Here is a 25,292-nt window from a genome sequence, read left to right on the forward strand (position 1 = left end):
ACAAAGAACTTGTGCTTACATGCGCTTGTCAGAAAAACATGTTGGACTACAATCGTTCCAGAGTCGCTATATATCAGGACATTTCTCAATTCACATTGCAGCAAAGAAGATTGATTAAGCAGATTACATAAGAAGCAGATTCAGTGCAGATGGGTTTTCCCGTTTTCGTTGTCTTTTGTGTTGCAGGGTAAATGGCACTGGGTCCAATCTTTGACTGGAGCGTGGAAGCCTCTGAAGGCTGCAGGTCTGTTCACTGCTTCAACACCTCAGACTATATTGGCTCCAGTGACGAAGGCCAGACTCCAGAGATGGCAGAGGGTACCTCAGTCCTCTCAGAAGCAGAAGACTAACGCCCCCAAAAATGGGCTGTGATCCAGACAATAAGTTGGCTCTGGGGGCCATTTTGCTTCTTATATGATTATGGAATGGATGAGGGATAGCTGGTTTTGGGGAAGGGGAGCTTATAAGTTGTGTTTGTGTATGCGAGATGAGGGTGTGTCGGAGTTGTGTGGGTTGAAGTGGGTGTTTTGAAAAATGGGACTTTAAAGCGGCATGTGGGGAGGAATTTGGACTAGACGGGGAGGAGGGGGGAATAGAATGACGGGATGGTAGGTTGAGTAATAGGAGGGGGGATTGGGGATAGGACAAATTGCTACCTTATTGATGTTATGTTGGGCGGTGACTGGGGGTGGGAGAGGTTTGGATCTCGGTGTATGACTTTATAAGGGGGTGTAACTGAAGGATGTGTGTATGTGGTATGAGATGTGGGGCCTCACTTCCTTGAATTCCCATTCATGAGGTTTATATCTTCTGTCTGGTGAAACAAGAGTGGGGGAGGGGAGGTGGGGAGAAGGGGTGGGGTTTGTTTGAGTTGTGGGGAGTGGGAGAGGTTTTTCCATTGCATATAAAAAATTTTAGGGGTTGTCTTGGCTTGGCGAATTATTGTTGTGCAGTGCTCCCAAGTAAGGATGTGATTACTTCCCAGAGTTCTCTTAATGATGGCGGATTTAAAAGTTTTGTCTTATAACGTTAAAGGCCTCAACATGCCTCAGAAACGTCAAAAACGTTTTAAAGAACTGTCTCAACAGAAACCACACGTTGTCTTTTTACAGGAGACTCGCCTTTGCCGGGTCCATGAGGGGCTTCTTTCTCACCCCAGTTATCCCATAGTCTGTTTTGCCTCGTCTATGGATGCATCTAGGAAAAGGGGAGTGGCTATTTTAATTCACTCCTCGCTCCCAGCTCAGGTGGTAAAAATCAAACGGGATCCAGGGGGGAGGTTTCTCTTCTTGCACATTATAATAGACTCACTGGATCTCACTTTGGCTTCTATTTACACCCCAAATGAATACCAGGAGGCGTTTTACGCTCGGGTACGTGACTCATTGCTGCCCTTTATACAGGGGCCTCTGATTATGGGTGGGTATTTCAACGCGGTGTTGGACCCTGAGATGGACCGCTCAAGGGGTTCTACAGCTGGAGACGCTAAAATGTCACGGGCCCTGAACTCATTTATGTATTCATTGGGTTCTCTAGATATCTGGCATCTTTCCCACCCGAAGATCAGGGACTACACATATTATTCACATATGCATGATTCCTATTCACATATCGATTATATTTTTTTGGACACTCAGCTTGTGGAACGAGGTTTGGAGGCAGGGATTGGAAGTATTACAGTGTCAGACTATGCCTCGATTTGGGGAACAAACTCCCTGAGCCCACACGACGGGCCCCCTTCCCTACCCATCTTCAAATCATTGCTCAAAGCCCACCTCTTCAATGTCGCCTTCGGCACCTAATCACTACACCTCTTCTCAGGAAATCTCAACTACCCCAACCTGACATTTCGTCCTTTAGATTGTAAGCTCTTCTGAGCAGGGACCATCCTTATTCGTTAATTTGTACAGCGCTGCGTAACCCTAGTAGCGCGCTAGAAATGTTAAGTAGTAGAAGTACTGTCCATGCCTTCCCTTCAGGAGGAGGTGGGAGATAAGCGATGGACATTAAACACCAACTTGCATCGGGACCCTGAGTTGGTTGGGGGCTATAAACAAATTTTGGCTGACTATCTGGATACCAACTTGGATTCAGGCCCATCACTAGATATAGTCTGGGACGCGTTGAAAGCGGTGTCACTTGGCTACTTTTTGCAAGTCACTAGTAGGCGGGTTCACCTCCAAAGGAAAGAGATAGCTAGCTGTTTAGAAAGAATCCAGCATTTGGAGGCTTGCCATAAGGGTAATGGTGCACCTGAGGTGTTGAGTTGCGTAATCTTAGGCTTTGTCTGGATGCTATTTACTCTGAGCAGCTTTCCTTGTTGCAAGCCTGGTCCAAGACTCACTTTTACCAATCTACTAACAAAGCGGGGCGTCATCTTGCCATATGCTTGTGAAGGAAGAGGGTGGATCGCACAATAGTGTGTATTCGGGATGGCAGAGAGGGCCTCCTAAAGACGTCTTCTCAAATTCGATTGAGATTCCAGCATTTTTATCAATCATTATATTCACAGGAGCTTCACCCAGCTTTGGAGGCCATCTCAGAGTACTTAGCTTCTTGTAACTTGCCATCGATTACCACGGATCAGGCAGAGATGTTGGATGAACTAATTACCCCACTGGAGATACAGGGTGTTATCAAAGAACTTCCTTCGCTAAAATCACCAGGGTTGGATGGGTTCCCTAATGAATTCTATAAAACGTTTGCTCCAGAGTTGTCCCCTCTTTTATCTGACTTATTAAATAAACAAGGTACTGGCGTGTCCTTGCCTCCTTCGATGACGGAGGCATGGATTGCAATAATCCCTAAACCAGACAAAGATCATACTGAATGTGCATAGTATTGCCTTATATCAATTCTTAATACAGATGTAAAAATTTTAGCAAAAGTCTTGGCGAATCGGCTCGCACGGGTATTGCCATCTATTATACATCTAGATCAGGTGGGGTTTGCGGCTCAGAGGCAGGCCATGGATAATGTACGTAGGGTTATTGATTTGTTGTACTTGTCTAAAAGAGATCAAATTCCAATGTGCCTCTTTAGCCTTAATGCAGAAAAGGCCTTTGATAGGGTCCATTGGCCGTTTATGTATCAGGCGATGAAAGGCTTTGGGATTGGGCCGTTTCTTGCATGGACTCAGACCCTTTACTGGTCTCCTAAGGCACGCGTTCGGGTTAATGGAGGTAACTCTCCCTTGTTTCAGCTTTTTCGGGGTACCCTTCAGGGTTGTCCCCAGTCGCCTATGCTTTTTGCGTTGGTTTCTGGTGTTAGCATTGCTGGTAGGGAACATAAGTTGGCGCTATTTCCTGATGATATTTTATTATCACTGACTAGACCCTTAACATCTTTTCCTAACCTTCTGAAGGCTATTGGGGACTACTCGGCTGAATCTGGGTTTAAGGTCAACATGTGTAAGTCGGAGGCTTACAAGCACTGCCATTTCCTCCCCTCACCCTCCCCACTGACAGTTTGAACTTCGTGGGTGTGGCTTGGATCTCTTTCAGGGAGAGAAAACTAACAACTTATAGCAGCAGCTTCAGAGAGCATTTTCCATCTCACAGATAGGCTGCAGAGAATACCTTCTCCTGCTTTAGACTTAGCCTGGCCTCAGAATGACATCCTATAGTATATCTCCTATCAAACTGAGCTCTCTTTTTCATCAAGCACTGCCATTTCCTCCCCTCACCCTCCCCACTGACAGTTTGAACTTCGTGGGTGTGGCTTGGATCTCTTTCAGGGAGAGAAAACTAACAACTTATAGCAGCAGCTTCAGAGAGCATTTTCCATCTCACAGATAGGCTGCAGAGAATACCTTCTCCTGCTTTAGACTTAGCCTGGCCTCAGAATGACATCCTATAGTATATCTCCTATCAAACTGAGCTCTCTTTTTCATCAAGCACTGCCATTTCCTCCCCTCACCCTCCCCACTGACAGTTTGAACTTCGTGGGTGTGGCTTGGATCTCTTTCAGGGAGAGAAAACTAACAACTTATAGCAGCAGCTTCAGAGAGCATTTTCCATCTCACAGATAGGCTGCAGAGAATACCTTCTCCTGCTTCCACCCACCCTACCCCTCTACCCACCCACCCCTAGAGTGACATGTCTTATATAACCTCCCTATCAACCCACTCATTACTTTACCTCACCCATTTCTATTCTTCTATCACCTTCTCCCACTACTCCAACCAGAGTTACACCTAATCACACTGACCACCCTTCAACATCTTCTGTCCTTCTGTGACTGTTCTCTTGTGCTTGACTGCTTAAATATTTTAAATTTAAATGCTTTACTTTTTGTCTATTAGATTGTAAGCTCTTTGAGCAGGGACTGTCTTTCTTCTGTGTTTGTACAGCGCTGCGTACACTTTGTAGCGCTCTAGAAATGTTAAATAGTAGTAGTAGTAGTAAATATCACTTTGCCTGGGGATTTGATGGAATCGCTGCAGACGTCCTTTTACTTTTGGTGGGCAGTGAAGGGAATCAGGTATTGAGGGGTGTTGTTGACCCCATGCTTCAAAGACTTATTTTCTGCTAATTATTCGAGCCTGCTTAAAGTAATCTCTGAAGATTTGGATAGATGGGTGGACTTGAACCTCTCTTGGTTTGGTAGGATAGCGACTATTAAAATGAACGTCTTACCGCGCCTGCTTTATCTATTTCAGGTGCTCCCCTTGAAACTCTCTTGGGGGTTTTTCTCTAATTTGCAAGCTCACCTCAAAGTTCATCTGGGTGGGTAAGCACCCTTGATTACCTCGTTCTTTCCTTTATCAAGATAGGAGGAAGGGGGGACTGGGGTTCCTAACATTTATTGGTATTATCGTGTTGCGGCTTCGACGTATTTACCTGACTTTGTCGGGTGAATGCTGGAGGGGATGTGGTGAATTGGGAACAATGGGATATGTGTGGTGGTCCTGTGTTAAAATTCGTGCTTTTTGGAAAACCATTTCTTGTAGATTACAGAAGTGGCTGGGGCTTTCTATTCCGTGGGCTCCAGTATATTTCCTTTTTCCCAAAAAGGTACCGGGTTTAACCCTTTCTCAGGCTACCTTGGTTCGCCATGCTATGGGTGCGGCCCGGGTAGTGATTGCAGCTCACTGGAAGCAACGAGATGGAACGTCTTTTGGCAGAGAGTAGACATCGGAGGCATGTTTGGGAATCTATTTGGGAGCCATTTACAACACACTGCTTTGCATAGAGTTATGTTCTGATGGGATTTGGCACCTTCTTTGGGGAGAATATTCTCAGTGGGCCTCATTGGGCTATTGGGGTGGGGGGAGGTGGGGAGGGAGTTGGGGTAGGGACAAGGGAAGTTATATTTCCATAATCTTGGGAAAATCTAAAAAGTTTTGAAGTTGAATTTGTAGACGTCAATATGTATGGGTCGGAGGGATTACTCATTTCCAGCTTTGTTTGTATTGGCAAGATGTATTGACTTTTTGGTGGCATTTTGTACTTTGTTATGTATCCCTTTGACTATGCATTTAATAAAGACTTCTTATAAATTAAAAAAAAAAAAAAGAGGGATCAGATCCACTGCATCCAGGGCGATTAAGGACTCCACAGTTGCCTGAAATGCCAGTACTTTGTTGCCTTTCGACAGGAACACTCTAAGAACGATGTGACCGGGAGGAAGAATTTGTTTGTAGCCTTCCCTGAGAATATTCAAAACCCACTGGTCCGACAAAATGGAGGCCCACTTCTCCACAAAGCCTTGAAAACGACCTCCCACTGGCAGTGGGGAGGCATGGGTTTGCCTTGCCTCACTGGGTATACCGGAGGCCCTCATTCGGACTTCCTATCAGAACTAAAGAAAGACTGTCTACCCTGAAACCGCCAACAGCTGCCCAAATTGTTTGCGTCCTGGTCTATAGTGCTTTCCCGAAATCTAGACTGGGAGGACCCCACAGTAGTGCTAGTGGAACTTCTTGCTTTGTCCTCAGGCAGGTGCTGCAGTTTAGACTCTCACAGCTCCTTGACCAGGTTAATCACGTCCTCCTCAAAGAGGCATTTATCCTTGAAAGGGAGTTTTACCAGCCAAGACTTCTTGGAGGACACATCTGCAGACCAATTCCGCAACCACAGTTGCCTCCAAGCACCACCTGCAAAGGACATACACCAATCCAAGGCCTGGAGTATATCGTAGATTGCGTCCATTAAGTAAGCCAGCCCGACCTCCAACTGTACAGTGGTGAATCTCCTGCAGCAACTATGCTGGCGCCACTTCAAGCATGCTCTTGCTACAAAAAGGAGCTGCAGATGGTAACCTGGAGTTCCAGGGAGGCCACCTCAAAGTATTGCTTTACAACGTGCTGTTTTCCTGCCCTGTAGATCCTTTAAAGTAATACCTCCTTCCACTGGAAGGGTGGTCTACTTTGTGACCGCTGTCACCACGAAATCCACACGTGGTAGCTGAGCTTTTCTTTTTCCTCAGGCAACAATGGGTGCAAGTAGCTCATGGTCCACCCCACTTTCAAATCATGTTCGGAATCATCCATTCCGCCTATATAAACCCGTATATATCTGGATGTGTGGGGAAGGTCTTAGAGGGGCTCCTAAGGCTCTTCATCATAGAAGGCCCCACCCTCCCAAGCAGAAGCCAAAGGATACTCGATAGAAAGCACTGCCAACGCGTCAGAGATCAACATGCTCAGTTATTCCTTGCAAAATAGCCTCAATACCTTGGATCCTCTCCCTCCTCCAAAGAATCTCTAACTGAAGGTTTCTCTGAAAGGACTGAAGCCTCATCCGAAATAGGTGAAGGAGGAGAATCCCTCTCAACCACAGCAGAGGGATCCAAATGGGACCTCTTGGGAGCTGGAGGAGAGGAGGGCAGAAAGCGAGGGAACCTGAGCCACTCCTACCTTATTCTGCCTCAGCAAGTGCGCCGGATGGAGAACCAACACAAATTCAAGGGAAAATATGCCCCCTGGCCCTCCAGCCAAATCAGGTTGCCCAGGAGAAGGAGAAACAGTGCCCTACAATTGCATGGGAAGCTATTCCAGTGCTCTCTCCATGTACCGGTAAAATGGCTACTGTCACCCCATCGTTCTCATCTTTCCTGACTTACAGGTGGAGGAGCAGCAGCCAGATGATTCATGGCAGGTTCCACAGCAGGCGCACCGCCTGACCAACTCAGCGGGAGTTGCTATCACCCTCCAGAAGACCACGTGTCTGACATGGGAATCCCCACTGCGCCCCCCCCCCCCCTTGAAACACTGCTAAAACTGCCCTGGGTACTGGTCCGGATAGGAAAATAGAAGGGAGACTTGCCGGCTCTGAACTGCATCAGCCCCCCTCCCTACAGTGCGCTGAACACATAGCTGCCTCTAGTAAATGGCAAAACGGCATTTTTTTTTGACCATTTCAGGAACTAGTTGTTGAGCCTTGCTTCCCAGACCAACAGGAGGCGAGGGAGGAGGACATGGGCTGAAGGAGAAAGGACTCTGGAACCTCCACAGATGACCTCCTGCAAGAAGACTGCCCGGTAAGCTCAACTGGAGGCTGTTGACCAACTGGACCAGGAGCGGCCTATCCAGAGCTCAGGGCTGAGCTATGCTCATCCACCTGCTGGAGATAGAAAATACTGAAGGACTCAGCTGGCAGGCTACGATTATATGCTTCAGTTCACTTCTGTGTTCTCTATCCCCACCTGCTGTTCAAGGGACATGACTTACGCACATGTTCTAGAATAACGTAAGGAAGATATGGAAGTGCTGAGAATTTAAACCTCAGTTCCTACTACACAGTAGCGTCTACTGTTTAAAAACCTGTACACAAAAACCAGAATTAATTTCTTACAGTACAGAAACATTTTTTGTCTCAGTGACTTTAGCAACCATATAACAGGACTAAAACCTAACATGAAAACACCTCAACCTGCTGGACAGGAAACCTTTTGGGTGATTGGCTGCTGAGCTGTGCCTGGTGTTTTTCCTCTGTAACACTATGCTCAAAAAAAGAAAGAACACATGAAATGCTAAAATGAGAAAAATTAATTTCTCTATTACTGTTATGCATCTCCTTGAAAGATTAAGTTATTCAGTCAATATTATTATTTGTCCAGCAATTGCATTCAAAGCACTAACCATTAGGGATGGGGTGTCATTTACAAAGACATAGGAAATGTCAATAATGTAGCCCATGTTATTGCAAGTTGTTAAACAAAAACAAGCAGAAAAAAAAACTCACGACAGAGGTTTTCTTTCATTTGCCGATAACGGTGCACATTGCATATGTACACATTATCAGGAACGAGTGTCCTCTTTGCAAGAAGGGTGTACTCTTAACAAGTGTCATTTTTTTGGTGGTGGGGGGGCCCCAAAACAAGACGAATGCTCCAAATGACACAGGAAATGAAACATAATACGTTTTTGGGCTGCTCATCCCTGCTAACCATAGTCTCTTTTAAGGTGAACTGCTGGTAAGAAAATTTCATCACATGGTCTTTCATATATCACATAACGGCTGCTCAGGACATTCACGATATGCTGCTCATACCTGCATGGATGGACAGAACACATGGGAGGCAGAGGAAGATGTGGATGGTTCTCTATTGTCACCGTTTTCTTGACATGATCTTGGCTTATGTCTTCATACATATAGTCTACTGTTAGCGGCTGCCGTTGCTGCAAGCAGAACCAAAGATAGTAAAACAGCCGTTTGCTCTTCCATTGCACTTAAGTGAGAAATGTTACATCTAATGTATTGCTGTCTACAAACCATCAAGAGGGAAGGGGGCAGCTATAAGTCAAAGGGAAGGAGATTTTGGAGCTAGATTGTGTCACTTGAAATTTTTTTAAATAACTTTACTTAGCAGCTATATTCTTTCCTGTGACAGTCATTAAGGGTACTTTTGTAATAGGGTAGGAAGATGCCTTTTTATGAAAGACACATATGGTCCAAAAATACTCATAGAAGGTTGCAAGCGACTTGACCACATCACACCAGTTTTGCAAAAACATTGTTGGCTACCAGTACAATACAAGGCTAAATTTAAAACTCTTATGTCTGATCTTCAAGGCCCTGAAAGGAAATGGCCCTGAGTACCTGAAGAATAGGATGATCCTCCACACACCGCCAAGGACACTAAGGTCCTCTCAAGGACTATCACTAACCACACTCTCTCGAAAAGACATTACACGATGTGATACCCGTAAGCGAGCCTTCTACGGAGTACCCCCCCCCCACTCTGGAATGCATTGCCTGAGAGGCTCCGCTTAACACAAGACTATCTCTACTTCAGGAAGCAGGTGAAAGCTTGGCTCTTCAACCAGGCCTTTAATGGAAGAAGTAACTAACTTGTTAGTCTCACTCACACACACATAGTCGGACTGCACATACTGCAGCGGGACATGTTTATCTACTCCTACCCTAGCTGAGATAATATTTAACCATCTCTCTGACCTCACGTGTAACTTTCTTCAAATCAGTCACCTTACTTTCTAATTCTTCCTACTTTCTTACACATCTATATGTTACAACTTTGCCTTACCCTTCACTACCAATTATAATGTTCTAGTACATATTGTGTTGACATTGCTAGTATACCATGCCATACTTTGTATTGTTTGTTTTCGAATATTTTTACTGCTGTAATTGCCTATTGCTCATGTTTGATCTATTCTTACTGTACACCGCCTTGAGTGAATACCTTCAGAAAGGGCAGTAAATAAATCCTAATAAATAAATAATGTAAATCCAGCAGCATTAGTGCCCTGCTTCCAGCACTGACCAATTCAGGTCACAAGTACCTAGCAGAATCAGCGTCAGTGATATGTGGAAAGAACACATCTACAAAGTGGGGGGTAACAAACAAGCCCAGGTAGGTACCAGCAGCTTGCACTACTGGAAGAGGAGAAACAGGTTTCCACTCAAAAAGCCGTGAAACCAAACGACAAAATGCAAGCAATTACCTCATCATATCCAAATAACCAGAGTCTTGGGGTTTGGTAGTACTTGTCGTATGTGATGTACAGGTCATAAGTTCTAGTTTGTAGGATTGCATCTTCACCTCCAACTTCAGTTTTCAGTTTGTTGGCTTCTACTAGTTGTCTGGTATCAAGTGTTGCCTGTTCATAATTTCAAAGATAGAGCTTCCATTAACTATTTGCAATAAAAGAAATTCAGCAAGAAGACAGACCAGACAAATGTCTTTCCTTTCCCACCCAAATGTTTTCTGAAACTTTCCAAAGTTACCCAATGGTTCTGCTCATGTCCACCAGAAACAAATATATAAACATGTCTCCACCTGTTATGGAACCAAGACCAATCAGGGGAGGGAGGCCATCTGACCTGACACTTGCATTTAGACACCACTTAATTTTAATTAGTGCATTGCAAAGAAAGACTGGAAAACAAATTATGGGAATCCTATATGGAAGACATGGACCCAAACAAGCTTAACGTTGATTAGATGGCAACATCAATAATTGAGAAGCAAAGCCAGTGATGGACAGCCTTCTACGGTCTATGCCCTGTTCATGGCTGGACAGATTCAGCTCCAGTAGTTGGAGAACAAGGCCAGTGCTGGGCAGACTTCTACGGTCTTTGCCCTGATCATGGCTGGGGAGATCTGGATGTGCAAGCGTGGGCTTCAATGACAGCTTCAGTAGTTGGAGAATAATGCTAGTGCTGGGTTGACTTCTATGGTCTGTACCCTGAAATTGGCAAGGACAAATCAAGATCCAGTATGCATATGTAGTATCACACCATAACTTATGATAGGAGTTTATCTTGTTGGGTATACTAGATGGACCGTACCGGTCTTTACCGTCATCTACTATGTTACTATGTAAATAAAAACATGCAAATTATGCTTTATACTTCTGGTGTCTTAATTTTGGTTTTGGAGTTTGTTTTCATGCGTTAACAATAATAATGCAAATATCTAGCGACTCAAAACTGCCCAGGTCTCTCTGGACGTCCAACAGGGCCTATCTGTGTTTAAAAGTACACAAAAGTTAAAATTTTGTTTTACGATGTCTTAAAAAGCACAACATTTGTTGTCAAGTTAATTTTTTTTGTCAGGTGCTGCAGAAGTATTTTAAGATACCATAAAAAATGTATGACATGCCTGAGGCAATTATTTTTGAAGGTATTAAAATTGTAATTTATTAATGTTAACACGTCTGTCAAACAAAGAGGTGGAAGATCCTAAAAGAGACCAAGTCACAAGATGACCAAGAACGTTTGAAGGTTTATCCTCCAACGTTAAAAACAGGATGCGTTGATACATATGACCCAACCCAGGCCGTGTTTCGGCTGTAAAGCCTTCCTCAGGGGTCCTGACTGTAAACAATGCAGCTGGCACAAGGCGAGTATCCCGATTAGAAGTAAGCAGGATGCATTTTGGCGAAATTGCAAACAGGGGTGGAGTCTTTTTAGCAAGTGCCTACTTTCCTTTTAGAACAGATTCTTCTTTGGCACCTCTTTATATTGCCCTCTATATGCTTTCCTTTTGGGGGGGAGGGGAAGGGGTTACCCCTAGAAAAGTAAGATCTCTGCAGCTATTTTATCCTTGGGCAGTTTTCTAAAAAGAAAGCAGGTTCTTATTTTCTCATCGACAACTGGTGCGAAGCCCTTACTCCCCCCCCACCAGATTCCATTAATGTGCCCCACTTTGAAAACTGTCCCCTAAAAGCACAACAAACATACCAAAACCTGTTTTGACCTAGTGTACAAGTCATTTATGGAACCTCCTTACTAAACTTAGCCTTAGGAGATTAGGTTTAAAAAAAAAATTTTTTTTCAGAAAGACAAGACTTACATCATCCGTCTCTAGAAGTCCACTCTCTTCATATTCTGTTAAAAAAATTCAGAAATTAGCAGTCATAGCATTCATTTCTGTGCGAAGGCAAACTGATTAAGGAACAAAAATTCTGCAGCCCAGGTCACTTTGGGAGGAAGGGAGAAGGTTATTTTTAGGACTGTATAAACTTGAGTGAGGGATTTAATAAGACTGTCCATTTTCCCAAACTGAAACCTACTGGTCAATAAATGTATTTATGGTGTGAATTCAGTTATGGTAGGAAACTTGCTTATATTCCCAAGCCATAGAGGGCATCTAAGGAGTTTTAAACATCTGTCTCTCGATGTCCCTTCTGTAAAAAACAAACAAACATGCAATTGTACAAACATTCTCAGTATCTATCCTTTCCCTTGGCACTTCTTCCTGGTCTTCCTTTCAACCTCAGACCTTAGTGTCTCTTTCTAAATGATGAGGTGGCTGTTTCCTGGCTGCTCTGTTTTATCAGTACAGATTGATTTTATTTGCTTCCCTTGTTTTACATGCATTTGTGCACCAGCATTTTATATAAGTTTCTTTGCTTTCAGAGAGTTTGTGACCCCTGAGGTAGGTGGTTTGTTCCGACGAAACACGGACCATGTCGGATCCCTGAACTGATGCTGTCAAAGTATGTTTAAGCAACATTTCCTGTGGTGGATTGTCCTTTGGCCAGCCTCTACTTTCTCCTGTCTATTCTACTAATCTGTCCAACGAGCCCCTCTGTCCCCCTCTATTGCCCCCCTTCAAGACTGCCTCAATTCAGTTCCGACTGGCTTGCAAATCATAAACTGATTCTAAATATACAGGAGAGTGTGATGTGTTAGTTTCTCAGGTGGTCTCACCACTCCTAATTTCCCTATGAATCTTTTTGGTAGATACTTACCCCGTGGATTTTTTGCTACTTGGGTGTGCTATTGGATTCCCAACTTTCTTTCTCCGCTCACATTTCCCAGCCATGCAAATCCGGTTTCTTTATTCTCAGACAGTTACGTTCTATTTAGTGGTTCCTGGATCATAACTCTCTACATGCCCTTATCGTCTCACTGTTTACTATCAAATTAGACTATTGTAATATTGTCTACCTTGGTTGAAACTGCTCTCAATTAAAGAAACTGCAAACCTTTCAAAGCACTGCTATGAGACTCCTCTGTAATGCCCACCGATCATGTCTCTCCTCTTCTCAAATCTCATCACTGGCTTCCTATCGAAGGACACATTATTTTCAAAATGCTCATGCTCACCTTTAAAGCTTTTAGGATTGGTCTCCCACTTTATCTGTTCTCCCTTACTCTTCCTTACTCTCCTGCCTGTACTCTTGCTCCCTGAATCACCATCGACTTGGCTCTCCCCAGCACTAAACAGGCCATTCTCGAGTCAACTAGGCACCATGCTTTCTTTTTTGTTGCCCCTGCTCTTTAGAACTCCCTCCCTCTCCTAATAGTGGAGGAGTGGCCTAGTGGTTAGGGTGGTGGACTTTGGAACTGAGTTCGATTCCCACTTCAGGCACAGGCAGCTCCTTGTGACTCTGGGCAAGTCACTTAACCCTCCATTGCCCCATGTAAGCCGCATTGAGCCTGCCATGAGTGGGAAAGTGCGGGGTACAAATGTAACAAAAATAAAATAGATACTATTGGAGATTCTACATGGAATGTTGCTACTATTGGAGATTCTACATGGAATGTTGCTACTATTCCACTAGCAACATTCCATGTAGAAGGCTGCGCAGGCTTCTGTTTCTGTGAGTCTGACGTCCTGCACGTACGTGCAGGACGTCAGACTCACAGAAGCAGAAGCCTGCTCGGCCACATTCCATGTAGAATCTCAAATAGTAGCAACAGTGGAGGAGTGGCCTAGTGGTTAGGGTGGTGGACTTTGGTCCTGGGGAACTGGGGAGCTGAGCTCGATTCTCATTTCAGGCACAGGTAGCTCCTTGTGACTCTGGGCAAGTCACTTAACCCTCCATTGCCTGCCGAATTGAGCCTGCCATGAGTGGGAAAGCGCAGGGTACAAATGTAACAAAAATAAAAAATATTTGAACTGTGCTATCCTTTAAAATATTCAAATCATTTGTCAAAACTTGGCTCTTTCAACAAGCGTTTCCCTCTCCCCCAATCTGAATGCATCTGGTTCCTCATTGTGATGAAAGTTCTGCTAATGTCTTGTTTTTAACTCCAGTTTCCCTTCACCAACTTTCAGTCTTTCCTGTCTTGCTTTCTTCTTCTGTTGAGTGCGAGGCTATTCTATCCTTTCCTATCACTTTTTGTAGCTCTACTTCTGACCTAATTTATGTTGTATTTTCACTATTGTACAATGCATTGAACTGCTGGTTAGCAAAAGCAGTATAGCAAGACCTAATAAAATAAATAAATGTTGCCTTCTAAGGCACAAAAATATGTTACAGTCTACCTATAACAGTTCGCTTAACTACTCCTTACAGTTCTTTTCAAAAGGTCTTAAATATTTGTTTCTTAATGTTATGTTTTATAAAAATTACTTAGATGGATACTTCTTTATTAATACTACTACTACTTAACATTTCTAGAGCGCTACTAGGGTTACGCAGCGCTGTACAATTTAACAAAGAGAGACAGTCCCTGCTCAAAGAGCTTACAATCTAATAGACAAGTGAATGGTCGGTCCGATAGGGGCAGTCAAATTGGGGCAGTCTGGATTCACTGAACGGTAAGGGTTAGGTGCCGAACGCAGCATTGGAAAGGTGGGCTTTAAGCAAAGACTTGAAGACGGGCAGGGAGGGGGCTTGGCATAAGGGCTCAGGAAGGTTGTTCCAAGCACAGGGTGAGGCGAGGCAGAATGAGCGGAGCCTGGAGTTGGCGGTGGTGGAGAAGGGTACCGAGAGGAGGGATTTATCCTGTGAACGGAGGTTACGGGCGGGAACGTAAGGTATTTTATTACCAACAGATTACCGATCGTAATGTAATTCTATCTGGTTGGGATAGCTCTTTGCTCTGTGATCCACTTTGAATCGCAAGTTAAAAGCGGAATAGAAATCGTAGAATAGAATAAAATATTTTATTTGTTGCATTTGTATCCCACATTTTCCCACCTATTTGCAGGCTCAATGTGGCTTACAATGTTCCGTCATGGCTAACGCCTTACTAGAGTAAAAGATACAATTAGTAATTACATAAGAATATGGGTAACATAATGGAATAAAGCATCAGGTATAAAGAGATCACAATCGAAATAACAGTTAAAGCAGTAACGTGCTAAAGTTCAAATGATGGATCGTTGTGGTATGCTCTGTTGAAGAGGTAAGGTCTTCAGTGATTTCCGAAAGTTGATTAGGTCACGCATATAATATTAGGAATGTAAGAAAAGCCGTGCTAGGTCAGATCAAGGTTTATCGAGCTCAGCATCGTCTGAGAATGGCCAGTCCAGGTTGCAAGTACCCAGCAGACCCTAAAAATTTGATTTTCATAGTTCATTTTCAGCCTTTATTCTGGGTACCAAATTCCACTAGTTTTATTACTTAGGATTCTTGGGAGTCATCCTTGACTTTACATTTTCTTTTTAATCCCAGATTTCCTCAGTGGTTAGGTCCTGTTTGAGTACTCCACTGCATTAGACCCATTACAAGTTAACTTTCTGTACTCTGTTTTTTTTTTTAATTTTATAATTCACTTTTCCTAATTGGTAGACTGGATTACTGTAATGCATTATATAATGCGCTGCAACAATCATTACATCGTCTCCAGTTAATGCAAAATACAGCAATGAAACTAGTTGCCAGTGCACTCTAGTATAATAATGTTTCTCCAAGAATACTGCTGGGTTGCCAAACTCCTTTTGGGTTACGTTTAAGATTTTAATACTGGCTTATCTAGCTTTTTATAGGGGAGTGCCTATCTTTCTAATTCTCTGATACCTTATACTTCCCACTAGGGCTCTTTGCTCCCAATCTCAACATCATATTCTGCTACCCTCCTTAAATAAGGCATTATTGGCCTGTATGCTCGAAATCTGCGATTTACTATTTAGCCCTAGCATTGTGGAACTCGATGCCCCAGTATCTCAGATCTGAGCTGAATTTTAAGAGGATTAAAGTCTGGCCTTTGGCATTTTCAGATGTGTAGATATATAGTTGGGTCCTAGCATATTTGCATTTATCAATGGCTTGCTTGCAGATTTGGAATATCAAATACCATAGATTATTTCCTCTGGGTGCGATTACGTTCTCCATTTCCCACTAGTTTACTTCTATTGTTAAATAGAGAGGTGTGGTAGCCGTGTTAGTCCACTCTTAAAGGTTATCAATAGAAATCAAACAAAATAAAACATGGAAAAGAAAATAAGATGATACCTTTTTTATTGGACATAACTTAATACATTTCTTGATTAGCTTTCGAAGGTTGCCCTTCTTCGCCAGATCGGAAATAAGCAAATGTGGTAGCAGGAACAATACAGGAACGTAAGACCTTTGAAGTAAGAATGATTGAATATTTTGACACCCAACAGACAGGACTTAATAAGGATCTGGGTTTTCTAGCCCATTATAAACCATAAAGTTGTATTTCTCTGTTTATCACCCTCCTCTCAACTACCCATCCTGTTAGAATATCAATGAAATGCTTTGATGTCCCCATGCATACCCCCACCCTCCCACTCTGTCAGACTGTCAAAGTAATGCTTTGATGTTTCTCTTATATATACTATTTGCTACCACATTTGCTTATTTCCGATCTGAGGAAGAAGGGCAACCTTCGAAAGCTAATCAAGAAATGTATTAAGTTATGTCCAATAAAAAAGGTATCATCTTATTTTCTTTTCCATGTTTTATTTTGTTTGATTTCTATTGATAACCTTCTATTGTTATAAACCGCTTTGACTTTCTTTTGAAGAGCAATATAGAAAATGCTTTAACTTAAACCCAATGCCGACCATAGAATCCGTGCATTTTTTAGCTCGCAGTCTAAATGATTATTGGTGTAGTGTTTACCTTCCATATCTGCTGCTTCACCTTCATCGTCATCATCCTCATCCCCTGTGCCACATATTCCTGAACCTGCTGCTAGAACTGCACAGTCCTGCGGAGTCAAATAGAAAACAGACATTTCAAAGACAACATTGCACAACAGATGTCATATCACAAGAAAGTTATTTGCACCTCCCTGAAAAATCATATCATTAGTCTTTAAATTTCAAAATAAGACTTCTATGATTAGGGTGATATCACCATAGAGCATGGTCATCTGAAACGGGAACTCGGTGACAGGACAGCTATTTCAAACCCTGCAGGGATTGAATAAATTTGACGAAGTAAAAACTCGAGTGAGACTGCAGCCCCAACTTCGCCTGTGGCTTGTGGATGGCGGCGTGGAGGTGAACAGAGGAGAAGAGACGGCTGAGGGGGAGTGGAACAGGTGAATGTGAAGCGTCTGTTCACGCTTTCCAAAAATACTAGGACTAGGGGGCATGCAATGAAACTACAGTGTAGTAAATTTAAAACAAACCGGAGAAAAGTTTTCTTCACCTAACGCATAATTCGTTGCCAGAGAACGTGGTGAAGGAGGTTAGCTTGGCAGAGTTTAAAAAGGGGTTAGACGGTATCCTAAAGGACAAGTCCATAAACCGCTACTAAATGGACTTGGGAAAAATCCGCAATTCCAGGAATAACATGTATAGAATGTTTGTACGTTTGGGAAGCTTGCCAGGTGCCCTTGGCCTGGATTGGCCGCTGTCGTGGACAGAATGCTGGGCTCAATGGACCCTTGGTCTTTTCCCAGTGTGGCATTACTTATGTACTTAAGAAAGGAAGTGCACAAGGATTGGAGAAGGCAGCCAGCAGGCCACCACGTGGTGCACCGGCTGAAGCTATGGAGGTGGAGTCCAAAGAGGTCACAGGATGTTGCTAAGAGAATGGATGGAAGACATCAAAACCAAGTTCAAGCTGGTAAAGAGCAAATTCAAGGAGGCGTGAAAGAGCTCAAGCTGGGGAAGGCAGATTTCAGGGCCTGGACGTTGGAGACAAAGATAGAAGACTATGGAGGTATGCAAAAAAAAAAAAAAAAAGTGAAGAATTTCAGGAGCTTGGAGAACAGGTCATACAAAAATTAAATGTGCACATTATAGGAGTCCCACAAACAGAAGAATATAAACATGGATATAAAAGTGGAGGAGTAGCCTAGTGATTAGAGTGGTGGACTTTGGTCCTGGGGAACTGAGTTCAATTCCCACCTCAGGCACAGGCAGCTCCTTGTGACACTGGGCAAGTCACTTAACCCTCCATTGCCCCATGTAAGCCGCATTGAGCCTGCCATGAGTGGGAAAGCGCGGGGTACAAATGTAACAAAAATAAAATAGATACTATTGGAGATTCTACATGGAATGTTGCTACTATTGGAGATTCTACATGGAATGTTTCTATTCCACTAGCAACATTCCATGTAGAAGCCTGCGCGGCCACATTGGTGATCTGCAAGGGCCGACTTCTACATGGAACGTTGCTAGTGGAATAGCAACATTCCATGTAGAATCTCAAATAGTAGTAACAGTGGAGGAGTGGCCTAGTGGTTAGAGTGGTGGACTTTGGTCCTGAGGAACTGAGTTTGATTCCCACTTCAGGCACAGGCAGCTCCTTGTGACTCTGGGCAAGTCACTTAACCCTCCATTGCCCCATGTAAGCCGCATTGAGCCTGCCATGAGTGGGAAAGCGCGGGGTGGAAATAATATATATATTATATATATATATATATTATATATATATATATATATATATATATATATATATATATATGTATGTAGAAGCAGTCATAAGAGAATAATACTACAGCCTAATTGGGGTAGTGGCTGAAGTGGAAGCGAAAGATACAATTTAACCTGAAAATAGTCTGTATCTATAGGGGGGTCAAGGCTCTGCAGGTAGGAACACTCATGTGATATTGTGACGTTTATTCATTATTTCTGGAAAGAGACTGTTGTAAAAAAGACAAGAGAAAAAAAACCACACAAGAGGTGGAGGTGCACTGATTCCCTACGTATCGCAATGGAAGTAAAAAAAAAAAAAAGGGGGGGGGTAGGGGAAGATGGCTCTTCTTAAACACTGAAGGAGACGTGTGGATGAATTAAAAGCTTTATTACAAACACATGAAATTCGACTCGACACAGCAGTCGTGTTTCGGCGCCTGAGCGCCTGCTTCAGGAGTCTTATGATGTCAATTATAATGTCAATGTAGATGTGAAATGTACACAAATGGGGTATGAAAACAAAACCCTGATTGAGAGAAAGAAACAGAGACCGCTACTGATAGCTCATGAAGATTTTTGTTGCTTTCTCTCAATCAGGGTTTTGTTTTCATACCCCATTTGTGTACATTTCACATCTACAATGACATCATAAGACTCCAGAAGCAGGCGCTCAGGCACCGAAACACGACTGCTGTCGAGTCGAATTTGATGTTTTTGTAATAAAGCTTTTAATTCATCTACACGTCTCATTTGGTGTTTGAGAACAGCCATCTTCCCCTACTCCCCTTTTTTTGGTTGCAAAAAAGACAAGACAAAGAGCAGAGAAACCATTATGCTAGAATAATCATCTGTTTTCTCCTCAGTAACTTTACAGAAGACAAGGGCCTTCCAGGAAGTAATCACGTTACTGAAAAAGTAGAACTTGTGGCATAAATGGCTCTTCCTCTTTAGGCTACTAGTAACAGTCAAAAGTTAATACAAAGGTGACGTCACTGGAGATTGCTAAAGAACTGCCGGAGAAAGAGGAAATCAAGTCAAGGGGTAGGGTGCTAAACAGAGACTGGTCAAGGAAAAGTACTCTGGAACCTTTTGATAAATGACGAGAGTGGCGTGACAACTGCAGGAGATGCAAAGAAAGGAAGGAATAGGATTTGTGGTTTATGAATAGTTGAAGGGATGGGGGAGGGGAGGCTGCAAGTCATTTGTACTGGAAATTGTGGTTGGATACATAAACGGGGGCTAGGAGTGTGGCAGGGATAAGGGAGGAGTTAAGGAAATGATTGATAGGCAGAAAGTGGAGGGTGAGCAAGGAAGAAGGGGTGAATTGAATGAAAGAGGAGATGTGAGGGAGAGGAAGGGTGGGGGTGCCGGGAAGGTGGAAGATAATGAAACGTCATTGATAGGTTGCAGAAAAAGGAGTCTGGGGCAGCTGAGAAAAATGGTCCAGCTACCTGTTTGGGAGCAGGGAACAGAAGGACCTGAAAAACAGTAACCTTTAATATTATGAGGCCTAAACTCTTCATACAAACGTCAACTACTATTTACGGATTTGGAAAGATTGGTGACAGAAATTGGGTTGATTCAGGAAATGCAATTGGTAAGAAACGATCAGAGACTGTTAGTCATTTCTTTGCTTCCAAACAGAGGGAATGGAAAGTGTATGTGTGTGTGTGTGTGGGAGGGGGGGGGGGGGGGTTATTGCATCTGTACAGTCAGATTTGGCTTGCTAGGTACATGTGAAGGACTTTGAGAGATGTTATATATTTTTGCAAGGAGAATTCAATAATCAATGGTATACAATTGTGAATGCGAGGCAAGACCCATCCCTTTCCAGACATTATGTAATCACCTTAGCTTCATTTAGTTCGATCTCCATCTCCTACCGCCCTATTCCAAATGGATATGTAAATGCTAGGTCAGTGGTCAATAAAACTGATATTATTAAGGACTGGTTGGTAGAGAAAATTTGGGTTGTTGCTGGTTTCTGAAACACAGTTCGTTCAACAGAAGATCCTTTACTCAATGCTTTATGACCCCAGGTTACAAGGTCCTTCATCAAACTAAAGGTAAACAGAGAGGAGGGTGGAATCGCAATCATTTATAAGGCCTTCTTCAAAGTAGAACTATTGTCCCAACTGAACTCTTCTGCTCTTGATATTTTTGTTTGCAAAATTAAGCGATCCTGCATTGCTGCAGTCCATATGCCATGTTCTCTTCTAATCGCCCTCCATGAGTTTATCTTCTTGGGCAGACTGGATGGACTGTACAGGTATTTATTTTATTTTTGTTACATTTGTACCCTGCGCTTTCCCACTCATGGCAGGCTCAATGCGGCTTACATGGGGCAATGGAGGGTTAAGTGACTTGCCCAGAGTCACAAGGAGCTGCCTGTGCCTGAGGTGGGAATTGAACTCAGTTCCTCAGTTCCCCAGGACCAAAGTCCACCACCCTAACCACTAGGCCACTCCTCCACTGTTGCTACTATTTGAGATTCTACATGGAATGTTGCTATTCCACTAGCAACATTCCATGTAGAAGTCGGTCCTTGCAGGTCACCAATGTGGCCGCGCAGGCTTCTGCTTCTGTGAGTCTGACGTCCTGCACGTCAGACTCACAGAAACAGAAGCCTGCGCAGCCTTCTACATGGAATGTTGCTAGTGGAATAGCAACATTCCATGTAGAATCTCCAATAGTAGCAACATTCCATGTAGAATCTCCAATAGTATCTATTTTATTTTTGCTACATTTGTACCCCGCGCTTTCCCGTTCATGGCAGGCTCAATGCGGCTTACATGGGGCAATGGAGGGTTAAGTGACTTGCCCAGAGTCACAAGGGGCTGCCTGTGCCTGAAGGAATCAAACTCAGTTCCTCAGGACCAAAGTCCACCACCCTAACCACTAGGCCACTCCTCCACTGTTGCTACTATTTGAGATTCTACATGGAATGTTGCTATTCCACTAGGAACATTCCATGTAGAAGTCGGCCCTTGCAGATCACCAATGTGGCCGCGCAGGCTTCTACATGGAATGTTGCTAGTGGAATAGCAACATTCCATGTAGAATCTCCAATAGTAGCAACATTCCATGTAGAATCTCCAATAGTATCTATTTTATTTTTGCTACATTTGTACCCCGCGCTTTCCCGTTCATGGCAGGCTCAATGCGGCTTACATGGGGCAATGGAGGGTTAAGTGACTTGCCCATAGTCACAAGGAGCTGCCTGTGCCAGGAATTGAACTCAGTTCCCCAGGACCGAAGTCCACCACCCTAACCACTAGGCCACTCCTCCACTCCATTTATCTGCTGCCATTTACTATGTTACTATCCAGTTTATTTTCGAAAGAGAAAGACACCCATATTTCGACCCAAATCGGGAGGTGGGCAACTTTCTCCCGTGGGCGTCCAAATCAGTATAATCGAAAGCCGATTTTGGGCGTCTTCACCTGCAATCTGTCACGGAAACGGCCAAAGTTGACGGGGGCATGTCAGAGGCATGGTGAAGGCGGGACTGGGGCATGTTTATCGGCCGAGGAGAGATGGGCGTCCTCGGCCGATAATTGAAAAAAGAAAGGCGTTTTTAGCGCGAATTTGGGTCACTTTTTTTGGACCCTTTTTTTTCATGAACAAGTCCCAAAAAAGTGCCCTAAATGACCACCAGAGGGAATCAGGGATGACCACCCCTGATTCCCCCAGTGGTCACTAACCCCCCCCCCCCCCCACCTGTCACACTTGTGGTAAATGGGAGCGCTCCAAACCGCCCCCAAAACCCACTGTATCCACATGTAGGTGGGTGCCCCCCTTCAGCCAAAAGAGCTATGGTAATGGTGTAGAGTTGTGGGCAATGGGTTTTGGGGGGGATTTGGGGGGCTCAGCACCCAAAGGAAGGGAGCTATGGACTTCAGAGGTAGTTAACTGTTTATTGTAAATTGTTACAAGTGCCCCCTAGGATGCCCGGTTGGTGTCCTGGCATGTGAGGGGGACCAGTGCACTACGAATCCTGGCCCCTCCCACGAACCAATGCCTTGGATGCATTTGCTGGCCACAAACCGTATTATCAGAAAAAAGATGGACGCCCATTTTTTTCGAAAATACAGTTTGTCCTGCCCCTTCACGTACCCGTTCTCGGAGACAGACACCCATGAAGATGGGCATTTGCGTTCGATTATGCCCCTCTATGTAAATTAAGCGATCCTGCATTGCTGTAGACCATATGACTTGCACTCTTCTATTGCCCTCCAGGAAGCTGGTTTGCCTCGGAAAGCTATTTTACTGAATCCCTCTCAAATATCTGTGTTAAATATGCTAGTATTTTATTAGTAGGTGATATTAACTTGCATCTTGATAACCCTAGGGATATCATGACAAAGAGCTTACTTGATTTTCTTGCCTCCTGGCGATTCCTTCTGCCACATTACCAATCCTCCTACATTAGGGGTCACCTGTTGGTTTATAGAGCTATGCATATGGAGAATATCTACTTGGGAAACCCAACCTGATGTCATGTCCCTTGGTCAGACCATAAGACTGGAGTTCTCTTTACTGGAGGGAAGTTACTAGATCTTTTCAGTCCATTGTCACCTCGCCTTCTTTTAAACCAAGAGGCAGAATTGATCCTGTAAAATTCTAGTCTGGAATCTGATAGTCCACAACTGCCAGATGCAGACAGCAAGGATTTCTTGTGTAAGTGGGATGAGTTATGTAGTTCTACCCTGGATAGTATAGCTCCCATCAAAGATTTGCCCAAACTCACCCATAGGGTGTCAACCCTGGTACAATCAGGATATTCTCCTACTGAAGAGGCAGTGTAGAAAATTAGAGAGGAAGTGGTCCAGACATAAATCTGACAAGAATAAAACGCTTTGGAGAAAAGCTATCAAGGATTATAAGAAAAAGAATGTAGAAGCTAAAACCCTCTACTATAAAGAGAAAATTGGTCACAACCACTTAAACACTCATAAGCTCTTTAACCTTATTAATAAGCTTGTATCAACTGAAATTACTTATCAGTAATTGTATCCACTCCCTCTGCTAATCAATTAGCTACGTATTTCAAACAAAAAGTAACTAAAATGAAGGGGCTGCGCTGCAACTTAAGGCCACTGACGTTCAATCTTGCTTCAAGCAGCCTAGTCCAAATGCTAATATTGCGGCTGACCAACTGTGGTCCTTTCTGTTACCCACTCATGAGACTGTCAAATCCTCTCTTACAAAATATTCTTCCTCACATCACCTTCTGGATGCTTGTCCGAGTTATTTATTAAAAACTGCACCGGCTGCCAGGATTCACTGACCTTCAAGCTCATATCTCATTTATGATGACTCAAGGGGCTTTTCAGTGGAAAGGTTCCATAATACTTACTACACTGGCTACCACTCAAGGAACGCATCACTTTTAAAGTATGCACATTAGTCCACAAAATCATTCACGGTGAAGCCCCTGCATACATGTCCGACCTAATTGACCTGCCACCCAGAAACGATAAAAGATCGTCCCGAACCTTCCTCAATCTCCATTTCCCTAAGTGCAAAGGCATAAAATACAAAGAACTGCACGGATCGACTTTCGCATACATGAGCACACAATTCTGGAATACACTACCACGCAGCCTGAAAACGATCTACGAACTGACCGACTTCCGCAAACTACTAAAGACTTATCTCTTTGAGAAAATCTACGGCAAGGATCAAAACACATGAAGCCCATACAATCTCACAGACACGCACCAATACACTCTCTGAAATCTCTTCTCCCGCGCTCTCACCACTCTTAAACCCTACCCACAGATAAAATTGTCAGACCTCCCTGTTCCCTCGATACTGTTTTGTCCCCCTCTCAACTCACCACTGTTATATTCCACTGTTCTATTCCCTAATAATATCCTGAATTTACTCTGTCTTATATAACTCTTCACAATGTAACCCATAATTGTACTGCAACCAATTGTACTTCCATCATTTACAATGTATTGTAAGCCACACTGAGCCCGCAAATAGGTGGGAAAATGTGGGATACAAATGCAAATAAATAAATAAATAAATACATACATACATACTTATGTCAATCCTAAAGAGCACCTCAGCTTCATTGGGAAACATCACTAATTTACAGGCCTGTTGCTTCTATCCCACTGTTGACTATGGTAATGGTACTGAGCTTACGAATCATTCCTCTTTCTCCCTCTTGAATAAATCCCAGCCAGGCTTTACGCCTTGTTCTAGTACCAAGATGGTTCTGATCACCTTACTATCTGATTTTAGGAAAGCAGTCAGGCTAGGATCTAGGTTTTAGTGATGCAATTTGCTATGTCAAGTGCCTTTGACCTTGTGGGTCATGAGCTGCTTTTAGGCCTGTTGGATCAGTTTGGATTGTGTGAAAAGGTCCACCAATGGTTCCGCGGCTTCCTAAAGTATCAGGTGAAGTTGTCAGGTTCTCTCACCCTCCTGGTCTCTTGACTGTGGGGTGCGCCACAGGGCTCGCCGCTTTCTCCAATCCTATTCAATGTTATGATGGCTCCATTAGGTGAAAGGCTAAAGGCAGCAGGATTCTGCACTTTTATTTATGCGGATGATATCACAATCTATATCCCTTTCAAGGCTGGTCTTCCAGAAACTGTCCCTGAGATTAGGCTTGGCCTAGATTTGTTGGAATCCTGGGCTTCCGAATTTAAGTTTAAGTTAAATAGAGATATAACTAAATTTCTTGTGGTAACCAACCCCTTTGACCATACCTCATATAATAATTTTACTATTGACAAAGTGTCAACCTTGGAGTCATCTTTGACTCCACTCTCTCCTTCTCTGCTCAT

The 25,292-nt window shown here is 43.5% G+C and overlaps 1 protein-coding gene and 1 long non-coding RNA gene across 2 annotated transcripts in view; one reads left to right on the plus strand and one right to left on the minus strand.

Moving 5' to 3' along the window:
- The window catches only part of LOC115469508, a 71,297-nt gene that overhangs the window by 36,645 nt on the left and 9,360 nt on the right, over positions 1-25,292 (plus strand). The gene's annotated exons all lie outside the window — the stretch shown is intronic.
- The window catches only part of ATG3 (autophagy related 3), a 60,159-nt gene that overhangs the window by 5,821 nt on the left and 29,046 nt on the right, over positions 1-25,292 (minus strand). The window contains exons 7-10 of the mRNA XM_030202233.1: positions 16,739-16,826; positions 11,764-11,798; positions 9,911-10,066; positions 8,496-8,623 (exon numbers count right to left, since the gene is read on the minus strand). Coding sequence (XP_030058093.1) covers positions 8,496-8,623; positions 9,911-10,066; positions 11,764-11,798; positions 16,739-16,826 — 407 coding nt within the window. The remainder of the gene's footprint in view (positions 1-8,495; positions 8,624-9,910; positions 10,067-11,763; positions 11,799-16,738; positions 16,827-25,292) is intronic.

The sequence above is a fragment of the Microcaecilia unicolor genome, chromosome 4, assembly GCF_901765095.1.
Source record: "Microcaecilia unicolor chromosome 4, aMicUni1.1, whole genome shotgun sequence".
Taxonomy (NCBI): Eukaryota; Metazoa; Chordata; class Amphibia; order Gymnophiona; family Siphonopidae; genus Microcaecilia; species Microcaecilia unicolor.